Source organism: Trichechus manatus, unplaced genomic scaffold, assembly GCF_000243295.1.
Source record: "Trichechus manatus latirostris isolate Lorelei unplaced genomic scaffold, TriManLat1.0 scaffold00107, whole genome shotgun sequence".
NCBI lineage: Eukaryota > Metazoa > Chordata > Mammalia > Sirenia > Trichechidae > Trichechus > Trichechus manatus.
Window position 1 is genome coordinate 4,335,353 of NW_004444043.1, and position 23,452 is coordinate 4,358,804.

At 41.3% G+C, this 23,452-nt stretch overlaps 1 protein-coding gene across 1 annotated transcript in view; it reads left to right on the plus strand.

Annotated features, from left to right (window-relative positions):
* The window catches only part of PRUNE2 (prune homolog 2 with BCH domain), a 305,962-nt gene that overhangs the window by 214,973 nt on the left and 67,537 nt on the right, over positions 1–23,452 (plus strand). The window contains exons 10-11 of the mRNA XM_023737740.1: positions 78–2,597; positions 2,935–3,721. Of these exons, the coding sequence (XP_023593508.1) occupies positions 78–2,597; positions 2,935–3,721 (3,307 nt within the window). The remainder of the gene's footprint in view (positions 1–77; positions 2,598–2,934; positions 3,722–23,452) is intronic.

Here is a 23,452-nt window from a genome sequence, read left to right on the forward strand (position 1 = left end):
GGATGAGAATAAGTCAAATCCATTCCACAACGATCAACAAAGCAGCCCTGATCAATGGACTTTCTCACCACAATTAGATTCATTGGATGAATCTAATAAGTTCTTGGCCATAGCTGAGCCCAATGTTCAGGAGTATTCTGAATGTATAGGCAGTTCAGAACCAGCAGAGAATAAGTCAGACCGATTTTATGATGATCAACAAAACAGCCCTGATCCCTGGACTTTCTCACCACAGTTAGATTCACTGAATGAATCTAGTAAGTTCTTGGCCAAGGCTGATCCCCACGTTCAGGAATGTTCTGAATATGTAGGCAGTTCAGAACCAGCAGAGGATGAAAATAAGTCAGATCTGTTCCATGACGATCGACAAAGCAGCCCTGATCACTGGAATTTCTCACGAGTAAAGGAGACTGAGCTACAGATTACAGCAGTGGATAGGGAGACAAAATCTTCTCCAGAAGCAGTGAAGACAGGAGATACTGCATGGCAAATGTCTCCCCAAACTCAACCACAGACTGCTGATAATTCTAAATTGGAAATGCTTGGCTTCTCAGCTGAGAGTGATGAGTGGTGGACTGCCTCTCCACAGGAAGGAAGACCAATTGAGAGGACATTTGAAGGGGAGCTATCAAACTCAAGTGATACGTTAGAGATGAATTCTTCAGTCTACCAAAATGTGGATCCCTGCAAAGTATACATTCATGGTGATGCTGAATCCATGGAAACCCATTGTACTAATTCTTTCAAGGATAAACATCAGTCTGCCTTTCTGGATAGTAATGAGAAGAACTCCCATGAGCAGCTTTGGAACATTCAACCAAAAGAGCCAGACTCAGATGCTGATGAGCTTAACCAGCTGGAAATATTGGACCAAATTAAAGAAAAGGATTCAAGAGAGCAAATCTTAATGTCTTCTGCTGGTGATGAACTCACTTTTGAAACGCATACCCAAGAGCAGTGTCCAGATACCATGCTGCCATATGGGGATCAGCCAGACCCAACATTTACAGGTGAAAATGAATGTGTTGCATCTCACGTTTCAACTTTTGAGTGTCAAGAGACAAACCGCTGGGAACAAGAAAAATCGTACACCAGTGAAATTACAAATTCAAGCATTGCCTCAGAAAATGTCCCTGTTGTCAGTTCTCCTACCCAATTGTTAAAGAAGGCAGGCTCAGAATGGAATGACTCTACCCCTAGTGAGGGCCTTCAAGGTACGTTTGTTCCAGATATTTTACATGGCAGTTTCCAAGAGGGCGGGCAGCTGGCCTCAGCTTCGCCTGACTTGTGGATGGATGCAAAGCAGCCCTTCAGTTTGAAAGCAGATGGTGAGAATCCTGACATACTGACTCACTGTGACCATGATAGCAACTCACAGGCTTCCAACAGCCCTGATATATGTCATGATTATGAAGCAAAGCAGGAGACTGAGCACCATAGCAGTGCTCAGATGGGACCTGAAGTGGAATCCGGTGAGTTAAATGTTACTGAACCAAAGATGGATGAAGAGCCCAGTCAGGATCCTGGGCAGGAATTTGTCCCGTACAATTCAAGACTATATTCTGAAAATGCCATTCCACTGCCTACAATCAGCAAACAAGCAAAGACAAGTGGCATGTCTCAGCCTGCCTCTCATAAGGTTTCTCTGGAACCTTCTGAAATAAATGATGAAAATGATATAGATTTACAAGCGTCAGAAATAGGAACCAGCTCAGATATAGTACCTGTTTTGGAACTTTTTGACAGAACAATCCCAGTGAATGAAAATGTGGGAACCAGTATTTTTGTGACTCACCCAGAGCCAGGTCTGGATGGCAATAGCCATTTGATATCAGAGGACTTTGCTCCTGAAAATAAGAGAGATGTAAGGGCCTTGCTTGACTATGAGCAACCTTTTGCCGCTGAGGGTCCTGCCTCAGTTACTGACACTCTGTTGGTCTCAGACATGTGTCTGGATGTAAGCGAAGCTGCCTTTGACCACAGTTTCAGTGATGCCTCAGGTCTCAACACATCCACGGGAACAATAGATGACATGAGTAAACTGACATTGTCAGAAGGCAATCCTGAAACTCCAGTTGATGGGGATGCAGGGAAGCAGGATATCTGTTCATCTGAAGCCTCGTGGGGTGATTTTGAATATGACGTGATGGGCCAAAATATTGACGAGGACTTAATGAAAGAGCCTGAACACTTTCTTTATGGTGCTGACCATCCCATGGAGGAAGATGTCCTGAAGCAACCTCTGGCACCATACACACCTCCCTTTGATTTGTCCTATCTCACAGAACCTACCCAGGGTTCTGAAAAGACAGAGGAAGCGGAGTCTCCAAAGGATGAATCTTTAGGGAGTGAAGCTGCAGAGCTATTGTTTTCTGCCCTGCCTGATAGAAGAGGCAAGGAAAACCACACAGAGACCACAAGCATACAGCCTGGACTACAGCTGGTGGCGCTGCATATTGATGAAGACTCTGAGTCCCTTTCTTTGCCTGTAAGAGAAGGCTTGGATGTGGAGTTGTCTCCTTCCAACGATGTTGACTGGGACGTAGAAACAGATTATTCTTATTCACCAGCAGGTGGAGACATAGGACCAGCAAATGGTAAGAAATGTCCCTCTCTGCCAACCCCAAGAAACTACCTTCATTAAACCCACTCAAACTAGTGCATTTTTAAGATACTTCTTCCTACCAATGTGGGTAGACAGGAATTAGCTATATTTGCAATGCATGCTTAACCGAGTCCTGAGTAACAGCAGTAATATCTAACGTATAGAGAACAATTATCCCTGACAGTGCATGAGAAAATGAAAAGCTCTACAAAACACAACTATTTCTTAAAATATCTCTTTTTAGATGAATCATCTGCACAGATCACAAATCGTATAATGTGTTAATTAAACCTTGTTCTCTCCTTTTCACCTTCATCTTCCACTTCCAGATGCCAACAAGAGGATATTAGACTTGAAAGAAGAAAAAATAATTCCTACCAAAGACCCTGAGCAATTAAAATCAGAATACAAGGAAGAAAGTTGCACAGAGCAGAATGAAGATCATCATGCACTACACATGGATTACATACTTGTAAACCATGAAGAATATTCGCCTCAGAAGCCAGAGGCCTGTGAAGCAAGAGAAAGCACGTTTGAATTAGAAGACTCTCACACAAGTTCTGAAGAAATGGGGCTGTCAGGAACTCAGTTAACAAGTTTCCCAGACACATTTAAGTCAGCCTCTTTAAATGAAAGAAAAGACCATTCTTCAGAGAGAGTAGTTTCCAAATATGTTAAGAGATCTTCTCCTGAAAGCCCTGGGCAAGATCAGGGTTGGATGGTCTTGGGCCACAATGAGGTTGGTGATCCAACATCAGAAGGAGGTTCCAGTCAACTGGAAGCCAGGATCTCAGGGTCTGGATGGTCTGCTGAGGCTATGGAGCCAGCTTCAGATCCTAGCCCGGGCAAGGGTTACCAGACGCAGGTTCTGGGAGAAGTGAAGCCTCCAGAATCTTTAGTGTTAGAGGAAGCCTCTGGTCTGAGCAGCCAATCAAGGAAGACCAAGAGCCGAGGTGGTGCTGGGCCGGATGCTGTTATACTGCAGGCTGTTGCCCATGACAATGAATGGGAAATGCTTTCACCGCAGCCTTCTCAGAAAAACATGATCCCTGAAGCGGAAGTGGAGGAGGAGACAGAGTTCCTTGAGCCCAGAAAAAGGAAACCAAGAACAAATGGGTAAGTAAAAAGCTAGATTCATATTTTCCTGGAAATCATTTTATTTGGAAACAGGAAGATAATGGAAGATTATGGAATATTTAGAATTCCTAAATGATAGGAGCTTTGCTTATATTTATTGCAAAACACACCATTGGCAAAAGCAGCTTCTAGATAACCGTAATGATGATTTGTGTCCAGTTTCAGCCCAAAAAACCATTTCTGTTTCCATCCAGACTCTCACACCCACCCTTCTATCCCCCTAGCCCCACCTACTCTTTTTTTTTTCCTTCTTATTCTAATTATTATTAAACAGGCCGTTGAAGTCGTGTGGAGAGGGCACTACCATTTATTCCACATCTACTGTGTGCAAGGCAGTTTGCATACATTATCTCATTTAATCTTCACAATAATCCTGAGGTGGTAGGTATTATTACCTTTATTTTGCACACACTGGTGGGGGGAGGGAAGTGGCTGGGACTTGAGGCTCTGGAAGGTTCTAAACCTTGCTTATGATGAAGTAACCAGAGTGAATACTCTGCGATTCAAAACTTAACACCTCTAAAGCATGCACTTTTCCAGACTGGCACACTGCCACTCTTATACGTTTCTGGTTTTGTGAAAAGACCTTACTTTTACAAGCAGAGTCTTTGAGTGCTGTAAACGGTTAACACGCTCAGCTGCTAACTTAAAGGTTGGATGTTGGAGACCACTCAGAGGTACCTTGGAAGAAAGGCCTGGTGATCTACTTCTGAAAAATCAGCCATTGAAAACCCTTTGGAGCACAGTTCTACTCTGACACACACGGGGCTGCCATGAGTTGGAATCAACTTGACAGCAACTGGTTTTACTCACTAATAGGGATAAGAAGACTCCACAGCAGGCTTAAAATCTTACTGTGAGATAGTCATCCCCTAATTGGGAAAAAATTGGCTGAAAAATTGGCAACCAACCATCAAATCAATAATTCAATCATTCATTCATTCACTGTCTGATTTTTGAGAATCTGCATAATCAAAACCAAACCAGTTGCCATCAAGTCAGTTCTGACTTCTGGTGACCTTATATGTATCAGAGAAGGACTGTGCTCCATAGGGTTTTCATGACTGTGACCTTTTGGAAGCAGATTACCAGATCTTTCTTCTAGGGTGCCCCTGGGTGGATTTGAACCGCCAGCCTTTCAGTTGGTAGCCAAGTGCTTAACCAGTTGCACCACCCAGGAACAGAATGTCATTCTTGCCTTCAAGCTTCTGGCTTTTCTGAAACTCTTTAGAGCCCTTCATTTCTCCTCAGTTGCCTTTATAAAGCCCTCCTGCTTCCAAGGACAAAAAGGTTAGCACTGAAAAGGAACTTAAGTGAAGGGGAAAAATCATCTTTCCTTCTTAAATTGTGGTGGGGAAACAATATCTCTTGCCTCCTCATTTTGTGTGTATAAAGGACTGCAAGTCAAGAAATCTGGATTCCAGCCTGGCTCTCCCATTAACCAATTATATGTTTTAGGATAAACCTCAGGCTTATGTTTCCTCGTCTGTAAAATGGGTGGGTAGAGCTAGAGCATTTCAAGTCTTCCTTACTTCGAGTTCCTTTAAATTCTGTAAACTTAATTTATTCAAATAGGATGTGTCCAGGATAGCTTTGGCATACACAAGTTAAATTTCTGATGAAAGGAACAGAGAAAACAGAAGAGCAGGAGTAAATTGAGGGTTAGCAGTGTGCCCTACCTAAGGAGTTAAAAGCTCTACCATATTCCAGTGCAGCTTCATAAACCCAGCCATTTTCAGTTGGCCTAATCTTTCTTGCTTCCCGTCAAGCTATTTCCTTCTACAGAGTCCCCAGATCTGTTATCAGAAAGAGCATAGCAGATGGATCCCAGTATCCCTGCCGGCATTGTTATAGACTGAGCTCAGAACTCAGGCAGCCTTGAGTTGGCGGAGCTATTGTTTGGCTTCTTGTCTACATTTTGCACATGTCCCTGGGATCCAACAGATGACAGTGTTCAGTTGTGTCACGAATACCTTTTCTGTCAATAAAATTTCTTTGCTGATTCTTTTTTGCTCAGCCTCTGCAGTCACGAAACTTTTCCAACAATAGGGGGAGACCAAACGAAACCAAATCTATTGCCATTGAGTCAATTCCAACTCATAGAGACCCTATAGGACAGAGTTGAACTGCCTCATAGGGTTTCCAAGGAGTGGATGGTAGATTCGAACTACTGACTTTTTGGTTAGCCACTGAGCTCTTGAGCACTGCACAGCCAGGGTCCCACTGTGCCACCAGGGCTCCTTAATGGAGGGAAAGGAGAGTTAGAATTTTCCTTCTGGCATTTGTAGAATGTTTTGCATAAATAATTTGCTGTGAGTCGATTTGAAAGCTTCCCTCTATGCAAGGCTCTTAGCTAGGTTTTGGAAGGATACAGAGCCGTCTAAAACAGTCACTCTCCAAGTGGAGTCCCCAGACTAGCAGCATCAGCATCACCTGGACACTTGTTAGAAATTTGTTTTCTCAGCCCCATCCTGGACCTCCTAAATTAGAAACTGTGGCAGTGGGACTAGCAATCTGTGCTTTAATTCCTCAAGATGATTCGGATGCATGCTAAAGTTTGAGGACCATATGTCTAAAATGCACTCCCAGCCCTCTAGGAGGGCACAGTTTAATTAGGGAGTCATGACAAAAGAGGAAAGGTACAAGATCGTGTAAAATTTAAAGCAAGACAGTTAATGACCAATGTCAGTTTAAATATTAACCGGTTGTCGTCGAATTGATTCTGACTCATGGTGACCCCGTATGTGTTAGAATAGAACTGTACTGCATACAGTTTTCATTGGTTGATTTTTCAGATCGTCAGGCCTTTCTTTGAGGTGCCTCTGGGTGGATTCGAACCTCCAACCTTTGAGTTAACAGCCGAGTCCGTTAACCGCTTGCACCACCCAGTGACTCCACCTTTACTACTAAACTCATTGCCGTCGATTCCGACTCATAGTGACCCTATAGGACAGAGTAGAACTGCCCCATAGAATTTCCAAGGAGCACCTGGTGAATTCGAGCTGCCAACCTTTTGGTTAGCAGCCATAGCACTTAACCACTATACCACCAGGGTTTCCTTTACTACTACTGCTTATTAAGTTTCATGGGTCTGAGCATGCATTTTCTCATTGATTCCTTCCAAAAAGCTTATGAGGTAGGTGATAGTATTGTTCTCATCGTATAGATGAAGACGTTGAGCATTAGAGAAGTTAAATAACTTGCTCCGGGGCAGAAACAGTATTTGAATAAAGGTCAGGCAAACTGCAAAGCCTCTGACTGCAGACCATGGGGGCTTTCCAGCCCAGATCCTCCAGATCCAAGCCCTGGAGAAGTGGAGAAAAGGGACTCCAGTTTAAGTATGAATAGCTACCAATTCCAAGTATTTACTCAGGACCAGGGACAGTACCAAGCACTCTATATACACTGTCTCACTTTACATTGACAGCCGTTACGAGGTAAAAATTATATAAGTGAAGAATCTGACTTTAACATTCAGAAAGGCTGAATCACTTGCTCTGAATTATTGTTAGAAAGTGGAGAAGCTGGGATTTCAACTGGAATCTCAGATTCTAGAGTGTGCGTTCTGGATTAAGAGGAGGGGCATCTGTTTAGGGCAGCTTGATGGAGGTGGTACCAGGGACCGCTTCTCCGTCACGCACAGGGGCACAGTGCCTAGGGCCCACGATACTTTTAGAGCCACTCAAAATATCTTAATGTCTTTTAAAGTCAGAAGAAAAAAATGAATATGATCCAGCGTGGATTATCTTTGTCTGTATACCACCTCTGTCATAAAATATATTTTTTGAATATTTTTTATGAAGGAAGGAGCCATAAGGCAAAAGTGTCTAGGACCCAGGAAAGTTATACTGGGATCCTGACAGATACAACTAGTGATGGGTATTAAAGGGAAGTCATAATTTGGAAAAGGTAAAGAGAAGAGTGAGAGGCCAGCCAAGGTGGAAGCAGTAAAGATGAAAGAAATCGTAGAAGCATTATTATGAAAATAATCATAGAGGCAATATGATAAGTAAGATAGCCATATTTTCTAAACCAAAAACATGGAAACATCTTTGATACATAATCTGATGATAGAACAGAGTATCCAAAATCAAGACCATCCTAAGAAAAGAAATTAGGATGTGGTTTTCATAAACAGAAGCAGGCTCATATATAGGCCTTATAACACACCAGTTACAAATCAGCTTGTTGCCCTGCCCCCAACCAGCCTCACCCCATCTCACCTCCCAAGCTGTTTTGAAAGCAGCAAGCCTCGTTTTCAAAGCCTGAGAAAGCGTCAGAAAGGATGCCTTTTCTCCTGGTATTTCGCCTACTGACTCTTGTTAATAAAATGCATTGTAAGTGCTAGGAGATAATCTCTCTCCCTGGAGATTTTCAGCACTGCATTCTGGTTCCACAGGATGAATCTTCCCAGAAACCTTTGCCAACACCTTGGACATCCTCCAGCTATAGGCCCTTTCCACACAGGATGGCACACCCATTCCCGACACAGTGATAAATATTTCAGATCTTTCCCACACGGTCACAGAGAAAACCTGCAGAGTAATCTGCAGCTCACAAACCTTTCCTGAGACAAAAAACCATTTTCAATGTTTATTTCAAAGAAGGCATGGTTGGAAGAGTGTCTTTTGAAGAAAAGAGTAATTTGGCTATATTCAAAAGCCTGATGATATCCTCAGCAAGCACCAAACCACTAACATGTTTAATAAAATCATCATCTGAATAATATAAAAATGTGACAATTGATATATAAATATATTAGCTTTCTATAGATGTGGTGCAAGGAAAATAGGTGTGCAAGGCAATGAAAGAAAATCTACAAGGTACTCATTGCTGTCAAGTCAATTCCAACTCATGGCAACCCCATATGTTACAGGGTAAAATTGCTCCATAGAATTTTCTTAGCTGGTAATCTTTGCAGAAGAGCATCAGGCCTTTCATCTGTGATGCACTGGATGGGTTTGAACTGTCAACCTTTAGCTTAGTAGTCAAGCGCATACAGTTTGTGCCACCCAGAAACTCCTGACAATACTTCTCTAATCTTTTGTAGATATTTGCAGCAGCAGGGGTGGGGTGGGGGGGAGCGGGGAAGGGGAGTCATTGTCACATGTACTTTTGAAACAGAGTAGTTAGAAGGAACCTGACCCTCATATTTGTGTATCTTTATTTTTTATTTGTTGTTGTTGAGAATATACACAGCAAAACACACACCAACAATGTCTGCATGTACCATTTAGTGACATTGATTACATTCTTCGAGTTGTGCAAACATTCTCACTCTCCTTTTCTGAGTTGCTCCTCCCCCATTAATCTTTCAAGTTGGCTGTTGTCAATTTAATCCCATAAAGATAGTTCTTAAAAGAGCTCAGTGCTCAAGGTAGACATTTTTTACTAGCTAAGCTCAACTATTATTTGGTTTTAAGAAGACTTCAGGGGATATTTTTGGTTTGAAGTTTAAGGATAATCTCAGGGCAATAGTTTCAGGGGCTCATCCAACCTTCCTGGCTCCAGGAAGTCTGAAGTTCATGAGAATGTGAAATTCTGTTCTGCATTTTCTCCATTTTGATCATGATTCCTCTACAGAATCTTTGATCAAAATGTTCAGTAGTGGTAGCCAGGCACTATCCAGTTCTTCTGGTCTCATGGCAAAGGAGGCCGTTGTTCATGGAGGTAGTTAGCCACACATTCTGTTTCTGCCTCATGTTCCAGATGTCCCTTCTTTGGCAGTCCATGGTATAGTCGATATTTCTTTGCTTACACCATAATTCAAAAGCATCGATTCTTCTTTAGTCTTCCTTATTCATTTTCCAGCTTCCAGATGCATATGAGGCGATTGAAAATATCATGACTTGGATCAGGTGCATCTTAGTCCTCAAAGTGACATCTTTGCTTTTTAACACTTTAAAGAAGTCTTTTGCAGCAGATTTGCCTAAAGCAATATTTTGTGTGATTTCCTGACTGCTGCTTCCATGGGCATTGATTGTGGGTCCAAGTAAAATGAAATTCTTAACAACTTCAGTGTTTTCCCCATTTATCATAATGTTGCTTATTGGTCCAGTTGTGAGGATTTTTGTTCTCTTTCTGTTGAGATGTAATCCATGCTGAAGGCTGTCATCTTTGATCTTCATCAGTAAGTGCTTAAAGTCCTCTTCGCTTTCAACAAGCAAAGTTGTGTCATCTGCATATCGCAGGTTGTTAATGAGTCTTCCACCAATCCTGATATAGCCCACCTCCTCAGATTATTTGTTCAGCGTACAGATTGAATAAGCATGGTAAAAGGATACAAGCCTGACCCATACCTTTCCTGATTTTAAACCACACAATATCCCCTTGTTCTGTTCAAACAGTTGCCTCTTGGTCTATGTACTGGTTCCTCATGAGCACAACTGAGTGTTCTGGAATTCCCATCCTTCAAAATCTTATCCATAATGCTTTATGATCCACACAGCCGAATGCCTTTGCATAGTCAGTAAAACACAGGTAAACATTTTCCTGGTATTCTCTGCTTTCAGCCAAGATCCATCTGACATCAGCAATGATATCTCTTGTTCTACGTCCTCTTCTGAATCCGGCTTGAATTTCTGGCAGTTTCCTGTCTATGTACTTGCTGCAATCATATTTTGAATGATCTTCAGCAAAATTTTACTTGCGTGTGATATTAATGATATTGTTTGATAATTTCCACATTCTGTTGGATCACCTTTCTTTGGAATGGGCACAAATATAGATCTCTTCCAGTCTGTTGGCCAGGTAGCTGTCTTCCAAATTTCTTGGCATAGACAAGTGAGCACTTGCAGCACTGCATCTGTTTATTGAAACATCTCAATTGGCATTCCATCAATTCCTGGAGCCATGTTTTTCACCAGTGCCTTCGGTGCAGTTTGGACTTCTTCCTTCAGTACCATCAGTTCTTGATCATGTGCTGCCTCCTGAAATGGTTGAACATCAACCAATTCTTTCTGGTACAGTAATTCTGGGTATTCCTTCCATTTCTTTTGATGCTTCCTGAATCGTTCAATATTTTGCCCATAGAATCCTTCAAAATTGCAACTCAAGGCTTGAATTTTTCTTCAGTTCTTTCAGCTTGAGAAATGCCAAGGATGTTCTTCCCTTATTGTTTTCTAAGTCCAGATTTTTGCACATTTCATTATAATAATTTACTTTGTCTTCTCGAGTGGCCCTTTGAAATCTTTTGTTCAGCTCTTTTACATGATCATTTCTTCCATTCGCTTTAGCTACTCTATGTTCAAGAGCAAGTTTCAGAGGCTCGTCTGACATCCACTTTAGTCTTTTCTTTCTTTTCTGTCCTTTTAATGACCTTTGTCTTCGTTCATATATGTTGTCCTTGATGTCATTCCGTAACCCGTCTGGTCTTCGGTCATAAGTGTTCAATGCATCAAATCTATTCTTGAGATGGTCTCTAAATTTAGGTGGGATATACTCAAGGTTGTACCTCGGTTCAATAAAAATCTTTTTAAAAAAGACTTCATTTCTCCTACTAGCTGAGTAGTATTCCATTGTATGTATGTACCACATTTTGTTTATCCAGTCATCTGTTGATGGGCATTTAGTTTTTTTCCAACTTTTGGCTATTGTGACTAATGCTGCAGTGAACATTGATGTACAAGTCTCTGTTTGAGTTTCTGCTTTCAAGCCTTTTAGGTATATACCTAGGAGTGGAATTGCTAGGTCATATGGTAGTTCTATTTTTAGCTTTTTGAGGAACCACCACACTGTTTTCCACAATGGCTGTACATTTTGCATTCCCACCAACGATTGGTAAGGGTTTTAATTTCCCCACATCCTTGCCAACATTTGTTATTTTCAGTTTTGTTTTTTTTTTTGTTTTTTTTTCAGTTTAGTCATCCTAGTGGAAGTGAAATGGTATCTCACTGTGGTTTTGATTTGCATCTCTCTGATGGCTAATGGCGCTGAGTATCTTTTCATGTGTTTGGTGACCATTTGAATGTCCTCTTCGGTGAAATGTCTGTTCAAGTCCTTTGACCATTTTATGATTGGGTTCTTTTTGCTGTTAAGTTGCCAAAGTTTTATATATATTTTGATTATTAGATTCTTGTTGGATATATCGTTTCCAAAGGTATTCTCCCAGTCAGTAGCTTGTCTTTTCACTGTTTTGGTAAAGTCTTTTGATGAACATAAGTCTTTAATTTTTATGTGTTCCCATTTTTTTATTTTGTCTTTTGCTGTTTGTGCTTTTGTTATTATGTTAGATAATTCATTGCCAAAAGCTAGGCCTTACAGCACTGCTTCTGCTTTTTCTTATAGTACTTTATGGTTTTAATTTGTTCATTTAGGTCCTTAATCCATTTTGAATTTGTTTTTGTGTATGGATATTTGTGTATCTTGTTTCCTAGCTCTGTGGGGTGAGTAATTCAGTTCCATGAAAATAAAAATGACCTTCAGAGACATTATATTTTGTATTTCACATGACCTGTTTCTATAGTAATCTCTCTGTAGTCTTTCTTTTTAAATTAATACTTCTTGATCTTTTTCTTGTCTGACAAAGCTATGGAAAAAACTTGATTTTTTCTCCACTGTGAGTGACACCATTAGGTCTTTATTTTTCATGACACCTCTGGAACCAATTTTTTCTTCTGTCTGTGATTTATGGTTCAGGGTGTGAGTACATGGGCTCTTTCACCCACGTGGATGTCAGAAGTGAAAAACGGATGAAGGAATAATCCATAGACTCTTTCTTGGGTAAGGATGTGTTTGGGATCTTTGAAAATCAGGCTATTTGAGCACGGAGGCCCTTCTCTAGTTCTGGCTATTTTGATGGGCTGTATCCCATGGACCAAACATTTCCCTTTCCTCAGAAGTAAGTTGATGCTGCATAAACTACAACTTTTCCTTATTTATTCATTGTTTTGTAACTTTGTCCTGAGTCAAACCTTAAGAACCAAAATTGGCACTGACTCCACGTTAATTTATTTCTATAATTATATTTGATAATTTGGTGTGTTACATTCTGTGAGTTTGTCATGATAATTAAGTATCATAAAATTTCTTTGGATTTGCACTTAAATAATTCAGGACTTAGTCTCCTTTTTTCTTTGGTGTCCCTCCTTTGCACTTCTGGCCAGTTCTACCCAGGGCAGATTTTCAATATGTGCTTGCTGATTTACAAATATTTTATTTGGTTCACTCAATCACCATTTCAGATAGACAAGGCAAGTTTTACTGTCGTCATTTCACTGATGAACAAACTGACTCAGTAGCGAACTGCTTAATGTCATCTGAATTAACAAAGCAGTGAAGTTGAACTCGAACTTAAGTCTTTTCATTTCTAGCTGGAGCTTGTCAATAAGACACAGCTGCCAAAACAATCTTTTGTCTTGAACTTCTTTTATTTGTAGTTGTTGTTAGCTGCTATAGAGTCAGGCCCCCAACTCATAGCCACCCCATGCACAACACAGGGAAATACTGCCCGGTCCAGGACCATCCCCATGATCAGTTGTGGATTTGACCATTGAGACTCATAGAGTTTTCACTGGCTGATTCTTGGAAATAGATTGCCAAGCCTTTCTTCCTAGTCCATCTTAATCTATAAGTGACACTGAGACCTGCTGAGCATCATAGCAACACGCAAACCTCCACTGACAGACGGGTGGTGGCTGCACATGAGGTGCATTTGGCCGGAAATCGAACTCAGGTCTGCTGCATGGAAGGCAAGAATTCTACCACTGAACCGCCAGCGCCCTTGAACCTCTTGTATAGGTTGATCTATTTATTCCTATTCTCCCATTGAAAGGCACATAAAGTTTAATAGCCAAAGTTCCCAACAAGATATTTTGAAAATGACTGAGCTAGAACTCTGCCTGTGACTCTTCAGCCTATTATGTGACCAATGAGTTCTGTTGGTGGCGTAGTGGTTAAGAGCTACAGCCACTAATCAAAAGGTCGAATTCACCAGGCCCTCCTTGGAAACTCTATGGGGCAGTTCTACTCTGTCCTATAGGGTCGCTATGAGTTGGAATCGACTTGACGGCAATGGGTTTTTGGGTTTGGAGCTCTGTAGATGCCTGAAGACATATTTCACACCACAGGAAATTCCTGACAGCTATTGCCTGTGGCAGGTGGCATCAGCTTGAGTGGCTGGAGGACAGAGGAAGGTGAGAGAATCAAAGCCCTTCAGAGCTCATTTGAATTATCCGAATATTTATAGATAGTATTCTGTGGCAAGGGATTTTACAGCAAGAGAAAGTTATGTGTGCCAAGATGAGGCAGCACAATCAGCTGTCACATAGGAGGAACACCCACAGAGAAACCCACGTGTATTGTGTTGGCCTCTAGTTTGAGAAAAAAATCCAAGATGCCTTCCCCTGCTGGAACCTTGAAATGTCAAAACCAGTGATACAGCTTCCTTCAGAAAAAAAGATTTCCACAAAAATTGGGATTATTTGAGGAGGACAAGAAGTAGTCGTGGTTTTTGAAAGCAGGATATATTAGTATGTCAGTCGGGGACCTTTCAGAAAAGAGATAGCATATCCAAATTTGGTAATTTGAGAAGTATTTAATGAAGGGAGTATTTGCAAAGATGGAAGCAAAGTGTGAGGAATCCCGGGAATAGTTGCAGCACCGCTGTTGTTGTTCCTAGGCCTCAGGGGTGAGGTGAGGGAGTGATTATCAGAACCAGAAAGAGACAATGGTGGAGAGAGCAGTGACCTGCTGTTGAGACACAGACAGCCTGAGGTAGCCCCACAGGGAGGGAGCCAGGTGATGTATATCCCTCCCTTCCTCTCTTCCTTCTGTCTGGTCTCCCACTAGGGTCCCTCACTGGTCAAAACTAAGTGGAAGAGGGTGAGGGAGCCTCCCTGGGCAGAGAGCAAGGTGGACAAACTAGGAGAGAGTGCCTGAACATAGCTGGTTTAATTGGAGAGTGGTGGAACCTCAGCTTTGGAGTGTCCTGAGATATGTTAATGTACCACAAAAAAAAAAAATTGCTGTGGAGTCAACTCCAACTCATGGCAACGCCATGTGTGTCAGGGTAGAACATGTTCCATGAGGTTTTCAGTGGCTGATCATTTGAGAGTAGCTCACCAGGCCTTTCTTCCAAGGTAACTCTGGGTGGAGTCAAACCTCCAAACTTCGGTTAGCAGCTGAGTACGTTAACTGTGTGTCACCTAGGGACTACATATTAATATACAAGGTTAGTTAGCTGTTCCTCCAGTACATTGGATGGTCTATTTCCAAGTTCTGTGTGAGAGTTTAAAACAAAAGCTCTCAAAAAGTCACTCCAGGATTGGGTCTTCCTTTTTAGAAGAGCAAGCAATGCCCATGGAGGAAATTAAGGCTCTATCCTTCGCCATTTAAACTATTGGTTAAGGGATGAGGCCGCTTTTAACTGTCAGCATGCGAGAGTACTGTTCTAGGTAATTTTAAATTCACTGCCATAGACTATCTCAAAATATTGATCAAGAGAATCAGAATTTATGGAGGATGGAATGAAAAATATGCAGTGCATATATTCTTTTACATGTTCCAAAATCTGCCCAGGATTAAGCCCAAACCAGCAGAGAACTATATATCTGTACCATGTTGCAGAAGACTGGTGTGTGCCATTGGCTTACGTTGATGGAAAACTTTAAATTAGCCTGTGAAACTCATCTCTCTGCCAAAGATGTCATTGAGAACATTATTTTCTAACCAGAATTAACTGTGCTCCTTGAGCAACTCCAATACAATCTTCATCTTGACTATTAGTTAAAGAATGTGACTTCCTTTAATTAATAACATGCATGTAATTGATTGAGAGTCCTTGAGTGGTGCAAGGAGTTAAGCACTTGGCTGCTAACTGAAAGGTTGGAGGTTTGAATCCACCCAGAGGTGCCTCGGAAGAAAGGGCTGACAATTTACTTCTGAAAAATCAGTCATTGAAAACCCTGTGAGCACAGTTCTACTCTGATACACATGGGGTTCCCATGAGTCAGGGTCAACTTAATAGCAACTGGTTTGCGTTTTTTTTTGGTTTTATGTACCGTATTTTTACACAAATTTTTTTGGTTTAAATTAGCATAGCACTTGCAAAAATACTTTGCAGGGTGGGGGAGGGAGGGCGTGGTTGGCAAAAAAAGTATAACACCTGTGTTATTTTTGTAAAAATATGGTAATCGGTTATGTTTATTCTTTTGAGTTGGCTGCTTGGAAGCTTACGTAATTTGCTTTTAATGAAGCTGTGATAATTTCTGGTGTTCACTGCTTTCTTTTCCAGGGAGATGTTGTGGATTTAGATTTGGGGCAATATCCATCTCTCTTTTCCAGGGTTGCAAAATTCATCTCTTCCCTTCCTTTGAAATTTGCGACTATAGTTACCTACTTTTAGTGTTCCCTACTTCTCCTATTCATTACAATTCCTGCAAAATTCTTATAGCCTTTCATTTTTCTTAAAGTGTTGCTATCCAGTTCACTCAGCCTCATGGAGAAAAATAGGTGTGCCTGTTCAATTTTTATTCTTGGCCTCTGTTGCCTATGCCTGAGTATTATAATCTTTCAATCTGAATGTCCTTTTCCTTATCATAGAAGCAAAACGTTCTACATAGTCATCTGTTACACCATCAACTCAAGCAGCAGTTGAAAACATATAACTCTCAAAGACCCTTTTTTATTTTTATTTTTTATCTTCAACTGATTAGATAATAATTTAGAAGTATTAGGTTATCAGGGAATAACTAAAATACTACTCAAGAATTTGACATCTATTATGGTAAATTTGATATTTATCAATATAATAACCAAGATGCTACTTACTTCATGTAAATAGTAATTCTTTTTTTAATTTTATTTTTTGTTTTTGTTGAGAATATAAACAGCAAAATATACACCAATTCAACTGCTTTTACATGCACAATTCAGTGACATTGATTATACTCTCTGAGTTGTGCAACCATTCTCTTTTTCTGAGTTGTTCCTCCCCCGTTAATATAAACTCACTGCCCTCTAAGATTCTTATCTAATCTTCAAAGTGGCTGTTATCAGTTTGATCCCATATAGATAGTTCTTAAAAGAACATAATGCTCAAGGCTCATGTAAACAGTAATTCTTATTTTATAAAAATAAACTGCTTCAGTGTAATGAATAAAATAATACATTTCTGCAAGTGCCCAGCTGACTCTGAGTTGGGACTATTCTGCCCAGCACGATCTGGAAGAGCATCCTGCGTAACAAGAGGAAATACCATTGGTGATAACAGATATCCCCCATTTTCCCCATTTAATGAAGTATTACTGAAATGTTCTAAAGGCATCTTTCTTTGTCATCTAGTGCTGCTATAAACAGAAATACCACAAGTGGATGGCTTTAACAAAGAGAAATTTATTTTCTCACATTCTAGTAAGCTAGAAGTCCAAATTCAGGGAGTCAGCCGCAGGGGAAGACTTTCTCTTTCTGTCGGCTCTGGAGGCAGGTCCTTCTCATCAATCTTCTCCTGGACTAGGAGCTTCTTTGCACAGGAACCCTGGGTCCAAAGGATGTGCTCTGCTCCTGGTGCTGCTTTTTTGGCGGTATGAGGTCCCCAACTCTCTGCTTGCTTCCGTTTCCTTTTATCTCTTGTAAGATAAAAGGTGGTGCAGGGTACATTCCAGGGAAACTCCCTTTACACTGGATCAGGGATGTGACCTTAGTAAGGGTGGTACATTCCCACCCACCGTAATCCTCTTTAACATAAAATTACAATCACAAAATGGAGGATAATCACACAATACTGGGAATCATGGCCCAGCCAAATTGATACACACATTTTTTGGGGGACATAATTCAGTCCATGACAGCATGTATGATTGGCCTGATGACAGTAACTTAATCACTTTCCGTATCAACTGCTGATTTTAAAAACCAATCTCATTATTTAAAACAAATTTAGTTACAGTGTCCAATCTGCCTACATTGAACTTCTCTTTCTGTAGCCTTCAACCACTGTCTTTTTGCACCTGGGAGAGAAGCACCTCTCTAATGAGCTAGAATTTCACAAAGGACAAGATCCCCATTTTTTCAGCCTTCACCCTGGGCAGAGACATTCCCAGGATACAGTCAGCTCCATTTCCCCCCAATGATGTCCGACTTTTCTTGGCTTTGGGCAATTCACCCATGCTTTTGCTGAACCTCTGCCAGTCAGTCACCCTGCAGAGTCACACCAGCTTGTTCGTACCACCCCTAGTCTGCTCTGTAGCTAAAAGCTATATGGCAGATCCCATGAGAAATTATTTCATACCTGCTTATAATTCTGAAGAATCTTTTAGACCTTCAGTCTAAATAAATACCTGTACCTAAAAAATGACTCTTCTTCTCCCTTCCTTACGGCCCTCCCCATCACCCACAACAGCCATGAAGAGGCCATTAAATGGTCGCTATTTTAAGAGTAGGACCTAATGCTTCTTAAGCACTTACCATGGCCAGATCCTCTGTTAAGTAATTCACTTTCCTGGTTTCATCAGAGTTACATCAATTGCAGGTTACATAAAACTGTCCTATCCTTTCATCCTCATTCCACCTAGTCTCCCCCGACCCTGCTCCCAAAAAGAAAGAAAAAAAAAAAAAATCATGTAATGTGGGATTTCTAACAATCTGGCTCTGGAAATTGTACCTTTAGTTATTTTTTCACATTGCCGTTTTGCCTGGTTTTGACCAAAAGGCTTTTAGTAGTATTCCATTTGCCTTAACATCAAATATTTCTGCTGGCGTGTTTAGAATTAATAGTAGTAACAGTCACTAAAGAAGCCCTGGTAGCACAAACATTAAAGCGCTCGGCTGCTAACCAGAAAGGTTGGCAGTTTTTCATGAAAAGGTTTACACACAAAAAGAAACAATCTTTGATGGTTATGAGAGAGGGGAGGGGTGAGGATGGAAAAACACTAAATAAACAAGTGGTAACTTTGATGAAGGGTAAGACAGTACACAGTACAGGGGAAGCCAGCACAACTTGTTCACAGCAAGGTCATGGAAGCTCCATAAACCAAAAACCAAACCTGTTGCTGTCGAGTAGATTCCTCCACAGACACATCGAAACTCCTGAGGGACTGAATTACTGGGCTGAGGGCTGTGGGGACCATGGTCTCGGGGAACATACAGCTCAATTGGCATAACATAGTTTATAAAGAAGATGTTCTACATTCTACTTTGATGAGTAGCGCCTGGGGTCTTAAAGCTTATGAGCGGCCATCTAAGATACTCCACTGGTCTCACTCTGTCAGGAGCAAGGGAGAACGAAGAAAACCAAAGACACAAGGGAAAGATCAGTCCAAAGGACTCATGGACCACAACTACCACAGCTTCCACCAGACTGAGTTCAGTACAACTAGATGGTGCCTGGCTACCACCACTGACTGCTCTGACAGGGATCACAATAGAGGGTTCTAGATAGAGCTGGAGAAAAATGTAGAACAAAATTCTAACTCACAAAAAAAGACAGACTGATCTGACAGAGACTGGAGAAACCCCGAGAGTGTGGCCCCCGGACACCCTTTTAGCTCAGTAATGAAGTCACTCCTGAGGTTAACCCTTCAAAGATTAGACCGGCCCATAAAACAAAATGAGACTAAAGGGGCACACCAGTCCAGGGGCAAGGACTAGAAGGCAGGAGGGGACAGGAAAGCTAGTAACAGGGAACCCAAGTTCGAGAAGGGAGAGTGTTGACAATGTCACAAAACAATATGCGTACTAATTGTTTAATGAGAAAGAAGCTAGTTGGCTCTGTAAACCTTCATCTAAATTACAATAATTTAAAAAAAAAAAAAAGAAAAGGTTGGCAGTTCTAACCCACCCAGTAGCTCCACAGGAGAAAGATGTGGCAATCTACTCCTGTAAATATGACAACCAAGAAAACCATCTGGGGCAGTTCTACTCTGTCACATGGGGTCACTATGAGTCAGAATCGACTGGACGGCACCCAACAACGGTAGCAGCTAACATTTATTGAGGGCTTATTCTGCCCCAGTCATCCTGGGAACTTAGGTAATCGTACAACACCTTACAGTAACATTATTGTTATTATTATCCATTTTGTGAATGATCAATCTAAAACACAGAGGGGTTAAGTGGTCCAAACTTGCCAATAAGTTGTAGAAGTCAGATTCAAACTTGGCCAGTCTGACTCCCAAGTCCACTTTGCTTAACCCCCACGCTCATTGCCTCCCAGTAATTAGTTACATGGGTCTAATTAGTTACATGGGTCTTGAGCAAACATCCTAAGTTTCTCTACAACCTCCAATTGGACTTCTTTTGGTATCGTAGTCCGTAGTGCACATTTTACTATGGTCTTCAACACTGTCCATTAAATGAAAATGTTACACTGCGTTTTAGGTGGGTGTGTTGTGAAGCTACAGGATTTTTTTTCTTTTCAAGAGGTGTCGGGAGATTAAATTCCTTAACTACCTGTGCTTGGAGCCCATTCACGTCCAGTCTCAGGAACAGCAGTGGCGGCAGTTTTTCCGAGCAGACATAAAAATCAAGGGGCATTTCTGACTTCACAGCTTGGGTGAAACAGTATTTTATATTTCCAGACCAACTTGGCACAGCACCAGCTCCGGTCCCCTGCCGAGCAGCTGTGGAGGCTGCTACAGTCGGGAGTTCTGGGGGCAGGTGATCATCCTTATTTAGATGTGCCAGGGATCATGTGACCAAAAAATGGAGGCGAATCTGGATTTCCAGTTAAGTGCTCCAGAAGGGAGATAGATGCTGAAGAGCTGTAAGGGAGCGTCCTGCTCGCCCTCCCGCTAGCGAGCCTCCTGTCCTCCTCAGAAGGTAGGTGGGTCCTGGAGCGGCTTTAGGAGGATGGGGCGAGGGGAGAACTTGCGATGGGGAGGGATGTTCTCGCAAACTAGCTTTTTGCCGCTGGGAAGTTGGAGGGGAGAAAAAAGGGGGATGATAGAGTGCCGAGCTCTGCCCAGCCGCTAGCAAGTGACAGCTGGCAGCTGCGTTTCATTTTGTGTCAACTCTACTGGAAAGACTTGTGCCCCCCACCCCCACCCCACCCTCCCTTGGCAATCAGGTAATTAGGGAACACAGACCCTGCGCCGCTAGTCCCATCCCTGTAACCATTTTGATGCCTTTATGCCTGTGATTAAAGTGAAGATGAAAAAAATCAAAGGAAGTGTCAGCTTTGAAACTGTTTAGGACTATTGCCTAATGAGTATTATAACGTCTGTTGGGAGTATTTGCTCTGGTAGAGTGATATTTTTATTTTTTGTATTATTCCTAATAGCTATTGAAATTAGTGACATATACATTTCTTTATTTCTAATGGGTCTGGTAACCTTTAAATATTACCTAAGTTCTAAGTGGCAGAAATAGGTCACCCTCAAAAATGGGCTTATGTCGTTTTTCATTTTCTTTTCAAAAATCAAGAGACAGAATATTCTACTCATAGAATATCAGTGTTTGACTGAGGAATGAAGTTATGTGAGGAACTCAGAAGAAGTGATCAGCTGGTCAGTTTTAACCAGGAAATACACAGGTTATTAAATTTCTGGATGGAAGCTAGAAAACAAAATTGAACTCCTACCTAGCTGAAGTGATTTTAAGACATAAGAATACTGGTCGTGGTGATCTGAGGGAGGCCATCATAATTTCCATAAACTGCCTCCCTTCTTTGATATGAACTCTGAAATGACTTCAGTCTTATGTAGACGATTATGTGAACACAGCTTCCAGGCCTCTTCCAACTAGATGGCTACCCTAAGCCCTTACTATAAAGAAAAATGGAAGCTACCCCTGAATGAGTCTAATTCAAAATGTACATTTGATGAAAATTTTCTTAGAGTTATAATTGATAATTTGCACAGAATACTAAAACCTGGAATAATTAGATTAAAATGATTAGTGATCAAAAAAGGGGCTCATGAAATTTCTTTTAATTGAGAAGAGAGACTTCTTTATCTGGGAGGAAAAAAACTGCCTTTATGGAAAAGCCACTATTAGCAAATTAAACATGTTCAGGATAGTGAAAGCTCTGTACTTCGAAATGTTTGGACTCATAGCTAGCTCACAGGGCTAGGAGGAAAAGACTGCGTGTCACTGACCCCCAAAAGGAAAGATATTATCAGATGTAAGGAAAGAACCACAGGGGAACTCAAAATCATTATAGTCTGTATTTCACTGCCTCTTAGGAGAATTCTGCCCCTTTGTCATTCTTTATTTCCAAAGCCTAATTACTTTCCCCTGTTGGAACCTTCAGACTAAGGTTGTGATGACTGTGTTACAGTTTGAACTCTGTAAAGGAAGGTATCAGCCATAAAATGAATCATGTGGGAGCAGGTTTCCCTGCAGAATGGGATGGGAGCACCAACTGAAGGAGTCAATTAGCCTGTCCTGTTTAGGGAAACAGAGTCCCTGGGTGGCGCAAACAGTTAACACGCTCAGCTGCTAACCAAAGGGTTGGAGGTTCAAGTCCACCGGGAGAAACCTCAGAAGAAAGGCCTGGTGATCTACTTCTAAAACATCAGCCATTGAAAACCCTATGGAGCACAGCTCTACTCTGACACACACAGGGTCACCATGAGTCAGAATTGACTCGATGGCAGTTGGTGGGGGTGGTAGTGAATTTGGGGAAAGCATTTCTCAGATGAATAGATTAGGAAATGAAAATTGGAAAAGATTTTTTTTTTTTTAATTATTTCTTTACATAACTAAGCCATCATTTAATGGAATTCTACTTCTTGTGCTCTTCCTTCCGATGCTTCTCACACAGCGCTGGCATTACTAGCAACTTTAATAAATACTTGGTACTTTTAATTATATTGAATTCCCAAGAGGAAGCTTAAAGTTTAGGCATTTTGCGGTGGATGTGCATTCTACTTCCAAATGTAATAACTAGAATATAAATCCCAGAAAAGGGAAGGTATTTAATAAACACCAAAGCGCCTTTGAGAGATGATTGTGCCAAGCTTACCAGTTATCATTAGTTTTATTCAAATTGTTAGGAAAAACTGAAAAAAGAAATTGTTTGGACTTTGTAATTCAAAGACAAATAAAGACTAAGATGAGACTGTTGTCTTTCGAAGTCTGCAGCACCTAAACATCCCCCATGAGATTTAGTTTTGTAATGCAAATATATCGTTCATGTCCTTAATAAGGTCTAATGCCTCATAGGCTCTTAAGGATAATGAGCCAGATTCTCCTTCCTATTACTAAGAAGTGAAATCAATTTCTTCCAAATGGTTAGGGCTCTCTTTGGTGCATCCAGTGAACTCTCATTTACGCTCCGTTTGGCTTTTTCATTCTTGAGTGGCCTTGTACTCCTGGAAGTACTTATATCTTATTAAAGGATCACAATTACTTCTTGACCTTTATACTTCATGCTTCCTAGCTAGCTAGAAGACACGGTGTGAGGTTTGCACATGGGTTCAGTACTCAGTATCGGTTAGAAAGCTTGGTTTCCCTTTGTTTGATATGCCAAGATTGTGCAGACAAGTTCCTGCTAGAGTTGTATTTGGATTTGGGGAGGTTTCTCAACCCCTTACCAATTCTAGTTAATGGTGCAGTTGGGGGAAAGGAGGAGGGAAAGAAAGGGAAGAGGAAAAAGTAGTAGAGGACAGATTCTGTCCCTGGTACCCTGCCTGCATCAGAGTTAACAAAGGAACAATTTGGGTGTAGCTCCTTCTGGGTTAATAATGGCAGGAATGGTGGGGTACCGTTGGATAGGTGCCCTAAAGGGCATAGGGCAAGATAGAGGAGTGTATAGATGCCTTCTGTCTGAGC